Below are 16,648 nucleotides of genomic sequence, written 5' to 3'. Positions count from 1 at the left end.
TGGTCACCTTATCTATATATATAAAACAGTTCCATAACTGACTGACAGACAACGCACAGACAAAACCGCTGGACCTAAAAGGCTGAAATTTTGACTGTGTATTCCTATAATGACATGGATAACCGCTAAGAAAGGATTTTTTGAAATTCCATCCCTAAGGGGGTGAATTGGGAGGCATCAACTATATCTGTTCTCTTGCCACTGAGAAGAGGGGCGAACGACACGGTGCGCATGCGTGGAATGAGGAAGGGGATGTTTCTGTTTCTGCCTGACGGTAAAGTGAGCGACAGCCATGCATCATTTGCGTGAGCGACCTGATGCTATGCAGTTCGGTCTATAAATGATAACTCTGTAAAACGACTTAGGTTCACAGCAAATCTTTCGAGTGGTCATTTTCATGCTTATACTTCACAAAAAAAGTATCCTCTTCTGAAAGTTTCAACTTCAAATATGCCAAAGGTTATTATTACCAGAAAAATAACAACACAAGGATTAAAAAGATCCGCATCTCCGACGCCTGAAACTGACACCATATTTTCATCTTCGTCAAACCAAGAGTTACACCAGGTTTTACCAACTCAAACACAGAAGAAAATAAAAAAACGCAGGGCTTGATACACAAATAACCACCTGAAAGAATCAAAAAAATCTTCTGAAAAGAATCCTACTGCACATCGACAAGCAGTTGCAAGATTTAAAAAATTACATCCTGAAGTTCACAGGCAAGCCACTACCAATTATCAACACACGCATCTTGAGAAACACAGAGAGATTCAGTCTCGGTATTGATGTATCAGCTGCTCAATTTTCAGATATTTTAATGAAAATAGGAAACAGTGAGTAGCCATCAACAGATGATATAATTGTTGTCCCGGACGAGTTGTGCATATTAGTGACTACCGTCCAGGAACTGATAGATCACATTTATCCAGGCATTGCTCAAATACAGAATAAGCCCATAGAATGGTTTTGTGAACGGGCCATTTTGACCCCAAAAAATGATCAAGCTGCGTTCATTAATGACATATTGCTGAAGTTCTTTGACGGAGAAGAAATGGTCTACAAGTCGATAGACACTGTCTGTAATGCAGATGAAGCCATTAACTATCCGGTAGAGTTTTTAAATTCCCTTAAACCACTGGGTCTTCCATACCATAGGCTTATTCTGCGAAAGAGCACACCCGTAATGCTCCTTCGGAATTTAAAACCACCGAAACTATGTAATGGTACTAGACTGCAAGTCAAAGCCCTGCATAAAAATGTAATCGAAGCCATTATTTTGACCGGGTGTGCTCAAGGAGAAAAAGTGTTTGTGCCACGCATTCCTCTAATATCCAATGACCTCCCCTTTGCCTTTAAGAGACTGCAATTTCCCCTCAAAGTATGCTTCGCCATGACGATAAATAAGTCTCAGGGCCAAACTTTGAAATACGCTGGGAATTTAAGGGAAGATTGTTTCTCCCACGGTCAGTTTTACATAGCTTGCTCATGCGTAAGTTTGCCCACGAGCCTGGTAATATTAGTGCCGCCCAATAAACAAACAAAAAATATTGTTTATAAAGAAATCCTCTAAAAACCAATTAAACATTTACACTCCCACAGCGTCAGAAGTTCCACACGAACAAAGTCAGGGGCAATAACTATAACTTCATATATATATTTCCGAAATAAAAGTATATTAAAACAGAGTCCCACACGGACGAAGTTGCGGGTAAAAGCTAGTTCAAACATATAAAAGGTGGACTTCTGTGACAGCCCCCACCCTGAGTCTCCCACCTGTCGGAAATGACAAATTGACTGGGAAACATAATCCTTTTGTTGCTGTTTCTTCCCACCCATACCAAAGGCAGCCAAGAGGGGAAAGAAAACACCAGCAGTATTATGGAAGCCAGCACAAAAAAAATAGGAACAGAAAATTCAAAGCATTCATCAAAAGGCATGCCATTGTGTCCTCATGAATCAGTGTCTGGGTGCTTTTAAGGATACAAGTGGCTGACCATATATAAAGGGAAATTCCACTGCTTCCATTTATTGCTGTCACGATGGACAATGAGTCGATATATCAGCCTGAAACTGACTAACTTCATGAAAGCTGCCAGTTAAGAATTTACTGTGTATTAAAAGAGTCGGTTTAATTAGTGAGATGAGCTGTGCAAGGAAACATGAAAGGCGCCATTCAGTGTAAAATGGATTGGTAGACAAATGATGAAGATCATTTTAATAGCTTTTGAAAATCCTGTTCACTCCAGCACCCATAGTTCCTAAAACTACAATAGTATTTCAAATGTTTTTATTTATTATTGTTGGCACCCTGCCCAGGATTGGTTCCCTGCCTTGTGCCCTGTGTTGGCTGGGATTGGCTCCAGCAGACCCCCGTGACCCTGTGTTCGGATTCAGCGGGTTGGAAAATGGATGGATGGATTGTTTATTTATTATTTACTAATTATTTAGCGTGAATAAATCACTCCTGCACGCTGTGAACACCAGGGGTCGCTGTTCCCTGTTAGACCCAACAGACAGGTGCTGGCACAGGGTAAAAGCACCAAAAAGTATTCTTTTTTTTCCCTCTGTAGTGCCTCCAAAGCACCCCAGCCACAGCAAACAGGCAATACAATAATAAATAAACACAATACTTTTCTCCACTACATCTCCCAGCAAGCTCCGTCACACTCCTCCCAACTCCAGCTCGCTTGCTGGGTTCCCATCAGTCCCTTATATAGACCTGGACATGGAAGTGCTTCTGTTCTTCCTCCCATGTGATTTGCCAGCACTTCCGGGTCAGCTGGAGAATTCAGGTTTTCAATCAGGCCGAAAGTACTTTGGGGCTTCCGTTGTCATAGTCCATTAGTACTTCCGGGCTAGGCGAGAGTTTGTTTTCCCACCAACTTCCCACAGCATCCCTTGGCGGCAACCCACGGTACCCAGAGGGGCTGTGCTGCCGAAGTCCCATAGTGCCCTGTGGGCATCCAGGGCACCGCTGCAGTCTAGGGAAGCTGCCATCTATCGTCTTGGGGGAGGCAGTGTCCTTGATAAACTGCCTTCCCCCACCCTTCCATTACTGGGGCGTCCCGGCCAGAATAAACTGCCGGCCATCCCTTACAATGCAAATTATGATACCTAGCGTGATGAGAGAAATTGCAAATTCAACTGGAATTTTCAAGCAAATTATAGAAAAAAACCCATTAAGTAGTGTCACAAACTCGACAAAGAGCCATAGCAAGATTTGGGGCAGCCACCCCTGTATATTATTTCCTGGCTGCAAAACTGAATAAAGTGATGTACTGAAATGTACAGATCAGAGTCCCAAATAGAACTGGGAGGACAGAGGAAAGGTGGCAGCTCTTAAACGCTAGTATAGGAAGTGACCTCAAAGGGGTCCCGGAACCGGAAGGGTCTTCATCCATAGGCTCGGACCCAGAAGTGACGTCAAAGGGGTTTGAACCAGAATTGACGTCATCAGGGCCAGGCGGAATTTCCCGTGAACGGTCTGCAGAAAAGTGAGAAAAAGAGTCAGCGCACTCTGCCATCTCCCCGGTCTGGTTTGGAATTACTGCCATTCAAGCCCTTTAGCTGCCTCCCGCTGTGTGTGACAGTAGTTCATTCATGAAAAGCGGACAGACATACTGACAGACAGACGTTGGATTTTATATATAGAGAGACTATCATGCCAGTATGCTCACCGCACATTAGCTTTCAGGTTTTCAAGGGGTGAGAGGGAGACAGCCAGTTAGAGACAGAGGATGAGAAAGGGGCCAGAATCTATGAGGCCTTGATGGGCGATTTAGCCAGGACTTCAGGATGCACCCAAAGATGCCACAGAGAGTCAGGACCTCAGTTTTATGTCTCATCTGAAGGATGGCACCATATTTACAGCACAGTGTCCCCGTCACTGCAGTGGAGCATTGGGTTCCACACACACACCACAGGGTAAGTGTCCCCTGCTGGCCTCACCAACGCCTTTTCTTTTCGCAGCAACCCAAGCTTTTCCTATATGGTCTCCCCATCTGGGGCATATCCCAGCAGAACTGGGTAGAAGCTCAGAATTACTTTTGACATGTGCTGTTAGTATGTCTGTCTGCACATTAACATAAATAATGTGTGCACCAACACAGCCATGAAGATCTGGTCAAGAAAATTAGCTGTTATTTAACCTAACATTAAAGACGACTGATTTAGCCGATTTTGTATGTCGATGTCAGATGTGGCACCTCCTTATAGACAATGAATCAATCCAATAGAGAAGGAGAATGGCCCGACTTCTTCAAGCTAACAGAAAGGCCACGAATACTTCATAGGGTCTCCTTGCTTTAGTGGCCCAAAGACATTGATCTCTGGGCACACAACTTATAGGATTTTTGAAGGGAATGGGCTACAGCAGGAGAAGATCGTGCCTTGCTCCACTCTTATCAGCTAAGATCAGGAAGATGAGCCTGTAGTGAACCTGCCAAAACGACACACGTGAAAACTGAAAAACACGACAATTGGTTTGGGGAATCTCGATTTAGGTTGAAACATGCAGACCGTGCTCTCATAATTGGGCCTAACATCACAAATCCATGGGTCTGGGCGTCCTCATGTCAATGGTCCAGATTGTTGGTTTTTAGTAGTGTGCTGAATGTTTTCTTGACACACATTAGGCCTCTTAATAGCAACTGAGTGGTTTTTGAACGATACTGCATACCCAACAGTGTGCTCGAGTTGAACTAAAGGAAAGTTGTGTAATTTGACATGTCCAGTAATTTCTAGTTGCATAAAGTGACTAGCAGGTGACTAGATCAGCAACGTCAGTCGTCAAGACAATTTAAACTATCCAGCCATCAAATGTAATCGTAGGTAAACATCTGTAGCAAAGGGATCAGGTGCCTGGAGCACTAAACACACTAAAATGTTTGCTTTGAATCCACAATCTTGAACTGACTGTGGACGGTTGTCATTATTTGAGTCAGATAACCCTCCCAAGCCCAAATCTTAACCATTGTGTGACCGGACAGCACTCTGGAGGTCTGCAGCTGGCACTCATTGGAGTCAACTCCACCTACTTGGAGCTCCAGGGTGGAGGCACCGAGCTACAGAGATAAATACTTGTAAATAAACGTGTGTTAACTGATTAGAACGTATAACAACAACCACCACCACATCCTTCATTTTCACAGCACATTTTCATACTCGAAAGAAGCTCAAAGTGCTTTACAACAATAATGAAAGTAAAAATTAAATAACAGTTTATAGAAAAATCATACGATTAAGCTTAATAACAAAACTTTAGGTGAGAAGGCCAGAAGAAAATAAAAACCCCAGTTGGTTGGTTGGACAAAATAAACCTTGGGGGATCCAGTTACACAAGACTGCCATGACACCCTCCACACACACACACACACACGGTTATACTTCATTAGAAGGCTGGCGTCCTTCAACATCTGCAATAAGATGCTACAGATGTTCTATTAGACGGTTGTGGCGAGCGCCCTCTTCTACGCGGTGGTGTGCTGAGGAGGCAGCATTAAGAAGAAAGACGCCTCACGCCTGGACAAACTGGTGAGGAAGGCAGGCTCTATTGTTGGCATGGAGCTGGACAGTTTGACATCTGTGGCAGAGCGACGGGCGCTGAGCAGACTCCTGTCAATCATGGAGAATCCACTGCAGCCACTGAACAGGATCATCTCCAGACAGAGGAGCAGCTTCAGCGACAGACTGCTGTCACCGTCCTGCTCCACTGACAGATTGAGGAGATCGCTCCTCCCAAACACTATGTGACTCTTCAATTCCACCCGGGGGGGTAAACGTTAACATTATACAAAGTTCTATCTATCTATCTATCTATCTATCTATCTATCTATCTATCTATCTATCTATCTATCTATCTATCTATCTATCTATCTATCTATCTATCTATCTATCTATCTATCTATCTACCTTGTGAATGTGTCATCACTAACTCTGATGGAGCTCTCTTCATCTTCCCAGCATACCTAGCGGCGGCATACACCTAATGACCAACACATTTATTTTTTTTTTCAGCTCTTTCTGTTGCAGGATTTATTAAACTAGGAAGGAGAGCAAAGCAGGGATCGATCCTGATGAGGGTGCCATAATTCACTGGGCCAATTTAGAGGCATCACTTAATATTAGCTGTATTTCTATATGGATTTGATAAGAAGCACAACATGCACTCTGTACATGGCTAATAATGGAGCAGCTCTAAACGCTGTGTCTCTGCACCTTCTGCTCGAACTTTGACAAACATTCATGTATGACGTGATAGAAAGAACTTGTACAAATAAAACAGTCAGCCACAGTTACAAGAAAAAAATGTACTTTATTGCTTTCCCTGCCTCTAAAACAAACAACGGTTAAACCACTGATGTTCATGGCCATAAAACTGCATCTGTTATAAAAAGCCTTTGAGACATAAAATATAGACGGAGAATTAGCAGCTGCGATGGTTTCAATTGCACACCTGCTGCTTTCCCAGCACTACTATGTAAGCAAACATTTAACATAACTAAGTAAATACTTCTATCAACCTAACAAAACATAAATAACCAGCAAATGGCCCTTACACAGGGTATGCACACCCATCGTGGGCCAGTTAAGTTTCACCGGCTAAGCTAAAATGCTGGTTTTGGGATGTGGGGAAAAAAAATACTCAAACTGTTAACCCGGAGGAAACCCAAACAACAAGGGGCAGAAGATGAAAACTCAACACAGACAGTGAAATAGGACACCGATCGAAACTGAAACTGTGTCACCAAGATATATACAGAGAGAGCCTTGTCAAAGTATTCATCCTCCTGGGTGTTTGCCCTGCTTTATCACATTACAATCGGGAATTAAAATGGATTTTCAAGTGGAATGAAAACAAAATACCTTGTTTATGAGGGACATTCAAAACGTTTCCTCACTTTTTTTTAACTCTGTTTATTAAGAATTTCAATAACAAATTACATCACTTATCTACATGGTCACCTTCCTTTGTGATGCAATTTTCCCCGTGTCAATTTTCCCAGTATTTTTTGTGTCACAATAAAAACTAAATATTTTGCACCTTCATAGTGGTAGGAATGTTGTGTAAATCAAATGATGCTAAGCCCCAAAAAATCCATTTTAATTCTAGAGTGCAATGTGACAGAACAGGACAAACACCAAGGGGGGTGAATACTTTCATAAGATACTGTACAAATGTTAAGGGTGATAGATAGATAGATAGATAGATAGATAGATAGATAGATAGATAGATAGATAGATAGATAGATAGATAGATAGATAGATAGATAGATAGATAGATAGATAGATAGATAGATAGATAGATAGATAGATAGATAGATAGATAGATAGATAGATAGATAGATAGAAGGGTGGCACAGTGGCGCACTGGATAGCGCTGCTGCCTCACAGTTAGGAGACCTGGGTTCTCTCCCCGGGTCCTCCCTGCGTGGAGTTTGCATGTTCTTCCCATATCTGCGTGGGTTTCCTCCCACTGTCCAAAAACATACAGGTTAAGTGCACTGGCAATTCTAATCCCTAGTGTGTGCTTTGTGTGTGTGTGTGTATGCGCGCCCTGCGGTGGGCTGGCATCCTGCCCAGGGTTTGTTTCCTGCCTTGCACCCTGTGTTGGCTGGGATTGGCTCCAGTAGACCCCAGTGACCCTGTAGTTCGGATATAGATAGATAGACAGATACTCACGGATAAGTTCTCCCGCAGATAAGTCTGGGCTTGATTTTACCATATAATTTCCGGTATTTTATTATGTCGGTCATATAAGTCGAATGCAGAAAACTCACACTATCGGTCCAAGAGATTACGATATGCTAACGCCCACCTGAGAGAGTCACCACGGAGCACACGACCTTTTTTTCTATGTATTGTGCCCACGTGACCACACAGTAATACCCAAACTAAGCTAAGCTCTCCTTCTCAGGGGTGGGGTTTGATTTGTTTTCAAATTTGTTGGGTTATAAATTGATCTGTTTGTATGGAATGATTACAATGAAAATTAATAAAATAAAAATATTTAAAAAAAAAAGTAATACCCAAACTATTCTGGAGTGATGTTTGCACTGTTTTATGTTTTTTTTTGTATCTCACACAAATATACACCTTTATTGTAAGAGCATCCCTTATCTTCGATGGAGCGTTCGATCAGAAGAAAATGTGAAACTGGTTTTAAATTAAAAGTCGTTGAAGTGGCGAAAGAAATTGGTAACTGCACTCCTGTAACAAAGATGTAAAAAAAATTTTAAAAATGTGTGTCGCATGTATAAATCGGGTTTTGATTTTATGGTCGATTTTTTGGGTTTCAAGACCCAACTTATACACGAGTATATATGGTAGATAGATGTAAAACTTTATCTGAGGGTTGGAAAATAATAATCAAGCTCTTGTCATCTAATAACAGGCTTGTAGGTGGGAGTAAAATGGATGCGGTTGTGGTCAAGTCTGCCATGTGGTACCTCAGATTTTCTTGTAAAGGTATTTAACATTTTAACAGATAGGCACTATGTAATAGAGTCTCGGTAGGACTACTTAGCACACAATGACACAGTGGCTAAAGGTGGTCTATAATAACATGCCCTGGAGTGGGCAGGCAGCATTACTCAAATTGATCCCAGATTGGTCCCCTCATCCACTTTTCTGCCACTGCCTCCAGTGAGTCCTGGGTCATTCCTGTAATCCGGCTGTCCGTCTTGGTCATTTTGGTGTGTTGTGTAACTTGCCTGGCAGACCCCAACATTGAACAGTATAATGGCCATTGTGGACCATTAGAACAGCAGCTTGTCACACACATTAGAAGATTCAGCTCTGGATTGTTTTGTCCACGATGTCTACTGTTCAGATGGATCCCCAGCTATTTATACATTTGTAGCTCTTCCACCTAGTCTGCATGATTGAGACTGATCTTAGGGGGTTCCCTGGCATGCCAGACGTCCACCATTCACTGCTTAGTCTTTGTAATTTTTACTTCCATGTGGTCCTCTCTGCACCACGTGAAAAAGTCCTCCCAAATCTTTCTCTGCTACTACAGTATTTTCAATGTGACCTACAATAAAGGAGTCATCTGATGCTTCTGTGAATGAGGCAAACTGAAGTTCTATTTAAAATTAGTTGATGCAGAGGGGACAGGACAGTTCCTTGAGGAGACACCAAGGTTGCTGCCCATCAGCTATAACAGTCAGTCCTGCAGCCTCACAGACCATTGCCTGTTAGTTACGAGGAAGCCCATGATCAAGGACACTGTGGGAACATCACTCTGTATCACCAGGAACTTATTGTTCTATCTGGAGAGACTAAATAGTGGTTAACATGCCACAGTAGACAAAAAATATCATTCTAATTATGGTGCCAGCTATGCATTAAGCATGTAAACCAGATTGTCTTCTATTCCTACATGTTTCCAATAGACACAGAATCCTGATGGTCTATTACCAGGGGTTCCAGTTATCTCTGACCACAGTTTGAAAAAGTGTGTCATTACAGTTCTTCACAAACATAATCTGCCTTTGAAATTCACCAAAAATGAATTCCAGGAGATCACCGGACTATAATTGAAACTGGAGCAGAGTGAGGCAACGTCACCAGTGAGATGTTAGCTTAGGGTGATGCCTCCCACTGGTGCTTGTCCTCCATGCCAGCTGTGGAACTTGATCACGTGGTCTTTGGATTACAGAACAAAGGTCTCAGCCAATGGGGCTGAAGGAGTACTCCCCTAGCTTCTGGCTAATTGGCTATGGCAGCTGTATATTGTGATTTCATTCCAATGACCTAAGTTCACATCTAGCAGATCCAAGTGAGGACATACAGCTGTGAGGAGTGCTACTGGAGTGAGTGGCAGGTAGCAACTCAGTGTGTTGCTTCACCAGATCACCAGGTTTAACAGCGTGAAATGGGTTTGAGGAGATAACGCTGGTAAAACCGATGCTATTCCAGATGTTTTCTTTTATTGCTATCTCCACATTGCAGCTGTCACCTAATTTCTCAAAAGGTGTATAGCCAAGAATTCTATAGGTCATAAAATCATAATAGATTTGGATACCAATCCATATTTTTATTTTAAAGGTTCAACAAGATCCAGAAATGGTGATGATTTACAATATGCAGAGGTTATTCTCCACGAACGAGGGTCCAAGCAGGTCAGTAATGCTTTCTAAGAGCCAGTTTTCCTTGACAGGATGGGGAAGGTAGAGCAGAGTTGGGGACTGGGACTGGAGGTGGGCAAAGATGAATACTTTCTACAGTATATTGGAAAGTAAAATAAGAAAAATGAAATGCCGAGGATCTGATGTGTCCCTCTAGAGATACTTATGTTACTCCTTTCTTCAGAACTGTAGGCCAAATGGTATAGATGGGAAAATGGTACTGAAGTGTCAAAGTTTGTGTCAGTCAATTTGAAGCACAGTGAGTCGAATCAGTGTGTAGAAGCTTATGTCAAAACACAGCTGTCATGTGACCCGTGATGTTTGAAGCTTTGAACGTCATCAGTGGTTCCCAATGCACTTTATTGGTTTGACAGCTTTGGTGCTAAATTAACAGGTAGCCTATCTACCGTTTTTACTCGTGTACCACGCACCCTCGTGTAAGACGCACACCCTAATTTTTACAAAGAAAATCACGAAAACCGTTTTGCCCCGTGTATGACGCGCTTTGTGATTGTATAGGAAATGTTTTCTGCGAAATGCCCTTTTGTTTTTGTTGCATGATGAAAGTTTTTCTTTCCTCCGTCACGCACACGCGTGAGCAAGCGAGAGAGAGAGAGAGCCCAAGCAGAAGAAGTAAACATTACAGAAAAAAATTTCCTCGTGTATGATGCGCACCTGATTTTCTAATGCTAATTTTCGGGAAAAAATGTGCGCGTGGTACACGTGTAAATACGGTATATAAAATGCCTCATTCTCATTCAACAGTGTTGGGTTGTGAGAAGAGAGAGAGATGTGGAGCGCTTTGGTGACAGGTGGCGACTAACAGCGGAAAACGGCATTCAAAAGTTAAATAGTATAACCTTAGCAGAATAAAATGAACACCGACTTTTCTGAACTTTTAATGGTGACATGAGACTGAAACAGTGAGTGCTGCCTGCCTTGATCTCAGCTAACCACCAGATGTCGCTCTTCATAATAGGGCTGAGGCTTCAAAGCTTAAAATCTTTATTGGCACAAATAGAAAGAAAGCTTCATTAGGCTTCATTTTCCCATCACTACCAAATGGGTTCTGGTTTCTAGACAGTGTCTTTGTCAATTGTAATATACAGTGGATGGAGAAAGTCTTCAGACCCCTTCACTGTTTACACATTTTGTTATGTGGCAGCCTTGTGCTAATACATTTTACATTCATTTTTTCCCATGTCAAGCTTCACGCAATACCACAGAAAAAACACAGGACTTTAGTAATTTTTGAACTATAACATTGATACAACTACTCAGACCCTCTACTCAGTACGTAGCTGGATCCTCTTTTGGAGCAACTGCAGCCTGCAGTCTTTTTGGGTCTGACGCCACAAGCTTTGCACACCGAGAATTTCTGCTGTTCTTCTCTGCAGATCCTCTCAAGGTTTGTCAGGTTGAATGGGGGCTGTTATGGCCTACCAAAGGCCTAGGGGTATCTAAATAGGCCGCACACAAGTGTGAGAGCAAGAAAGGGAGACACAACACAGAAAAAAGAAAACCTCATAAGATCTGGAGACAGAAGCAAGGCAGTGGGGACAACACTAACCTTAGTTATCTAGCTAAACAAAATTTACACAGCTAGATACTCTATCCACATTTATCACCTTAATGGTGGGCTTATAACAGTTACATTTCTTTTTACAAGCAACCAGAACAATCCAGTCCTAACTCGCCATACCTCGCTCTGTTAAACCCAAATCCCACTCCTCTCACACTCTCTCTCCCTTAAAACCCAAACAAGCTTCTTTTTTTTTTATACTTCCACCCTACCCACAAACCCAGAGGATTTAATAACGGTGGGCAATTCAATTGGTGAGTAATTCAGGCAGGACCCAATTAAGTCATCTGCACCAAATTAAGAGAAACAAGCAAACAGATCTAGAGTGGGTTGTAACAGGGACCACCAGTGGACAGCTATTGTCAGGTCTCTCCAGAAATGTTTGATTGGGTTCACGCCCCGCCCAGGCTCTGACTACGCCAATCAAGAACATTCTCAGAGGTGTCCTTAAGTCACTCCTGTGTTGTCACTCCTTTGTGCTGATAGAAGATGAACCTTTGGTTCAGTCTGAGGTCCAAAGCATTCTTGAGCAGGTTTTCATTAAGAATATGTCAGTATTTTGCTCCATTCAGCATTCCTTCACTCCTTCTTAGTCGTCCAGTCCCTGCTGCTGAAACACGGCCCCACAGCGGGATGCTGCCACCAGTGCCTGGTTTCCTCCAGACATGATGCCATTTGTGGTTTCATTTTGCTTTGTCATAGCCTGAGAGTCAGTTGGGTGCCTTTTTCCAAACTCCAAGTGGACTTCCATGTACCGTTTACTGAGAATCGGTGGAGTGTTGCAGTGACCTTTTGGACATTTCTCCCATCTACACACAGGATCCCTGAAGCACAGCCAGAGTGACCATCGAGTTCTTGCTCACATCTCTTACCAATGATCTTCTCTTATTATTATTGCCCAATGTGACCAGTCCTAGGAAGAGTTGTGGTTGTTCCAAACTTCTTCCATTTTAGAATTTAGGAAGGCAACTGTGTACTTTCAATTCCGTAGGAATTATTTTTGCACTGGCACAATGCCGTCTCGGGCAGCACGGTGGCACAGTGGTAGCGCTGCTGCCTCACAGTAAGTAGACCTGGGTTCGTCTCCCCGGTCCTCCCTGTGTGGAGTTTGCATGCTCTCCCCATGTCTGCAAGGGTTTCCTCCCACAGTCCAAAGACATGCAGGTTAGGTTCATTGGCGATCCTAAATTATGTGTGTGTGTGTGAGAGCCCTGTGGTGGGCTGGCGCCCTGCCTGGGATTTGCTCCTGCCTTGTGCCCTGTGCTGGCTGGGACCCTTGTGACCCTGTGTTAGGATATAGCAGGTTGGAAAATGACTGACTGACAATTGTCGCCTGTAAGCTCTGTAGGCAAATCCCTTCAAGCTCGTGGTTTGGTTTTTTGCTCAACTTTGGGACCTTCTAATCGCGTCTAATTAATTGAATTTAACACCAATGGACTCCAAACAACTCAATGATGATCATTAGAATGAGAAGCACCTGCTCCAGATTTTAAGTGTTTACAGCAAAGGATCTGAACACTTGTGTCAAAGGGATATTTCAGTTTTTTATTTTTAATAAATTTGCAGAAGTTTCTAAAATCCTGTTTTTACTTTGTCATTATGGGGTATTAAGCATTTCCTGATGTGGAAAAAAAATGAGCTGAAATGGTTCTAAGCACATGGCTGCGCCACAGCGAAATGTGAAGAAGTGAAGGGGTCTGAATATGTCCTGATCCACAGCAGTTAGAGATGAATGCTTTTCAAACTCTTCCTTATTGTCCCATATATAGTGTGCTATAAAAACAGCAGGTGGCTAAGGAACAATTGGAACCATGGTATCTGTGGACAGAAGGTGTTAATAATTTAAAATCTGCCGGCAGCTTTGAAATAGAGAATGAGTACACATCATCAATAAATGACAAACACACCAACAGACTGAGATCAGTTCAGGTGAGGGATCCTCCCTGCTCTGCGGGTATTTAGCCAAGAAACACATCGACAGATGCAGTCAATTTTACCTCTCATATTTCCAAAAAAAGAAAAAGTGAGCTATCGGTTTTGCCAGCCCCTGGTACATCCATTTAGATGTTCACACACGCACGCACATCTCTTCAAAATTTTAAACTGAGAGCAACCAGTTTGATGTGATCAGTTGTTCTACTCTGGTCATAAATGTTCATCTTGCATTTACGGCAGACTATTCATTGGCAGATCTCGATTTCTTTTTGCCGATTTGATTAAACAAACAGGTGTGACACTTTAGTTTAGACTCCTTTAGTCAACATCCAGGGCGCTGTGCAAGCAGGACCCTTTCATAGTAGCTCCATATTTCTCACAGTTTTTCTTTCTATTTCTGAACTTATATGTGTTTTCATACCATAGTGCTGTTTATTTGTATTTATTTATCATTCTATTTATTTACTCATAGAGCTTCTGTAAAAATCCAAATTTCCCCTTGGGAGCAAATAACATTCTATCTATTTATTATGTAGACTATCTCAAAAAAACAGACAGAAGAGTCATAAAAAGGTTTGGGACAGCCACCTGTATAGTTTTCCCAGGCTACTGCAAAGGAATAAATTGATGGCACAGATGTGCTCAGAACGGAGTTTAAAAATGAACTGATGAGTTTTGTAAAATATGGCGGCTTTAAAGGCCAGAAAGGGAAGTGAAGTCATCAAGGGAGGAAGCGGAAGGGTCCTCTCACATAGGCTCGGACCCTGATGTGATGTCATCGAAAGGTCCGGAACCGGAAGGCTCTTCGTTCATGGGTTCTATACCGGAAGTGACATCATTATGCCAAAACTGTTTGTGGTGTGTCATCTGTTGGAAAGACAAGTGCAATGGTTATGTCTCTGCTATATGCCATTTGGTATGAGATTAATAAAAAATTGTGTTACTGTTGGAATGACAGATGCAATGCATTTTATTACTAAAAATATTTGTGATGTACCATCTGTTGGAATGACAGAGACATAGCCACTGGATAGACACACAGATATACAGACACACGCCGTTTTATTAAGGTGGGTACCTACAGCACTTTGGTTAACACAATGTTGTTTTTAAATGTGCGTTATAAACAAAATTTGCTCACTGTTCCCCCTTTGCAATTGTGTGTAAAACGTGAACTCTATATGTGATTGTTAATGAAAATACTCCTGTAAGTTCCTTATTCTTCACTATAATTTTCCTTTTTACGACACTGTTTTTGATTATTCATCTTCAACCCTTGCTTCCATTCTGCGTCTCTGTCTCCTTTGCTGGTTATTGCTTCTCTTTTCATGATTTTTTTTTTTTAACTTATTACAACAGTTATAATTATTTATGTTTATTGTCTTTATTATTTTATTGTTTAATGGTGACAATCGTATCTCCCGTTTTGCATGCTTGTTCTCCATAGGTGTCACGGATTTGTCTGCTTGTTTGCAAGGGGGTCACCGTTTTGTGTGTCTGGTTTCTCTGATTCTGTGTGGTTGCTAGTCATGTGACCATGTGTCACGTTTGCCATGCCCTCATGCTGGCCAGCATTCACATTTTAAAGTGCTCACTGTGAACCCATGTTTGCATGACTCTGCATTCTTGCTCTGTTTGGTTTGCAATTTGTTGTTGGTGCCATTAAAAACAATCCACGTCCCAGTCCTTTTGAATCAAATGATGTGTAGCGGTTTATGAGGTCACTTTTTTAAACAAGCAGTTCTCAACGACATAAAATATAGCGTTCTCACTTTGTTTAATAATTCATTCTGTTAATATTACAGTCACCGCAGCTCTCGCTTTTCTCTTTCTCTTTCTCTGCCAGCAGAACCTACGAGAACTGGGTGCAAGTCAGGAAACAAAGTCGAAACTGACAACGGTCTACGGCAAGATCTCCTATGCTCCACCACTCACAGAATGAAGGCCTTGTGGTGGTCTTGCTTTGCTTATCGTAAAGTAGCCTGAGCCACGCTGGTGGACTGTTACACTGAGGCCAGCAAAGGTGACTACATCTGCTGTGTTGTCTGCAAAGGAAAAAGCCAAGAACTGGAAAGAAAAGAAGAGGTGGAAGTTTATATAATGAAGGATTTTAAATGTATTGACCGAGTGTGCAGAATGTCCCACACTACTTCGCTGTAGATTATATATTTTTTTATATTATTTATCCATTACTTACTGGTTGTGAATGCAGGCTCATGTTATTCATCCATCCATCCCGCTATATCCTAACTACAGGGTCACGGGCGTCTGCTGGAGCCAATCCCACCAAAACACAGCGCGCAAGGCAGGAAACAAACCCTGGGCAGGGCGCCAGCCCACCACAGGGCATGCACACGGGACAATTTAGGATCGCCAATGCACCTAAGCTGCATGTCTTTGGACTGTGGGAGGAAACCCACTCAGACACGGGGAGAACATGCAAACTTCACACAGGGAGGACCCAGGAAGCAAACCCAGGTCTCCTAACTGCGAGGCAGCAACGCTACCCACTGCACCACCCTCATGTTATTATGTTATGTTATTACACAGCTAAAGTGGAATGAATGCTTTATTTTTTAAATGCCTTAAAGGAATACTCCACCCAAAAATTATATTTTTTTTTACATGTTACTTACCCATGTAGTTTGCAGTGGTGGCCGAGAAAGTTTTTTTACGTGGCATGACATGTTAATTATTCACACTCAATGGGGCCTTACCGTGGACAGTTCTGGATAACGGTAAACAGTGTGAAAAAACGATTGTGGAATAAAGAACAAAATTCTCACATAACTCGTATCGCATAATCCACATGTCCGATATCCACTCGTAAGGTCAAAATAGGCCTTTTTTGCTACAATATTATTAACTGTTACTTATTATTAACCGTTACTTCCTAAAAACTCCACATTGAATGTAAACAGGAAAGCTGTCATTCCCACTACGCTGTCCATTTGAAGTAAAGGCAGGTTTTTTGACAAATTAATGAGAAAGAGAGACA

The 16,648-nt window shown here is 42.2% G+C and overlaps 1 protein-coding gene across 13 annotated transcripts in view; it reads left to right on the top strand.

Moving 5' to 3' along the window:
* Nucleotides 1-16,315, top strand: part of LOC114659706 (SLAM family member 5-like) — a 215,666-nt gene extending 199,351 nt beyond the window's left edge. For 5 of the 13 annotated variants that reach the window (XM_051932673.1, XM_051932672.1, XM_051932667.1 and 2 more), the window contains 2 exons: nucleotides 10,054-10,127; nucleotides 15,497-16,315. In XM_051932673.1, the coding sequence (XP_051788633.1) occupies nucleotides 10,054-10,127; nucleotides 15,497-15,592 (170 nt within the window). In that variant the 3' untranslated portion in view covers nucleotides 15,593-16,315. The remainder of the gene's footprint in view (nucleotides 1-10,053; nucleotides 10,128-15,496) is intronic. The other 8 variants (XM_028812327.2, XM_051932671.1, XR_007936039.1 and 5 more) reach the window with 7 other exon arrangements.
* Nucleotides 16,316-16,648: the final 333 nt, after the last annotated feature.

Source organism: Erpetoichthys calabaricus, chromosome 10, assembly GCF_900747795.2.
Source record: "Erpetoichthys calabaricus chromosome 10, fErpCal1.3, whole genome shotgun sequence".
NCBI classification, from domain to species: domain Eukaryota; kingdom Metazoa; phylum Chordata; class Cladistia; order Polypteriformes; family Polypteridae; genus Erpetoichthys; species Erpetoichthys calabaricus.
This window is presented reverse-complemented; position numbering and strand designations above follow the sequence as displayed.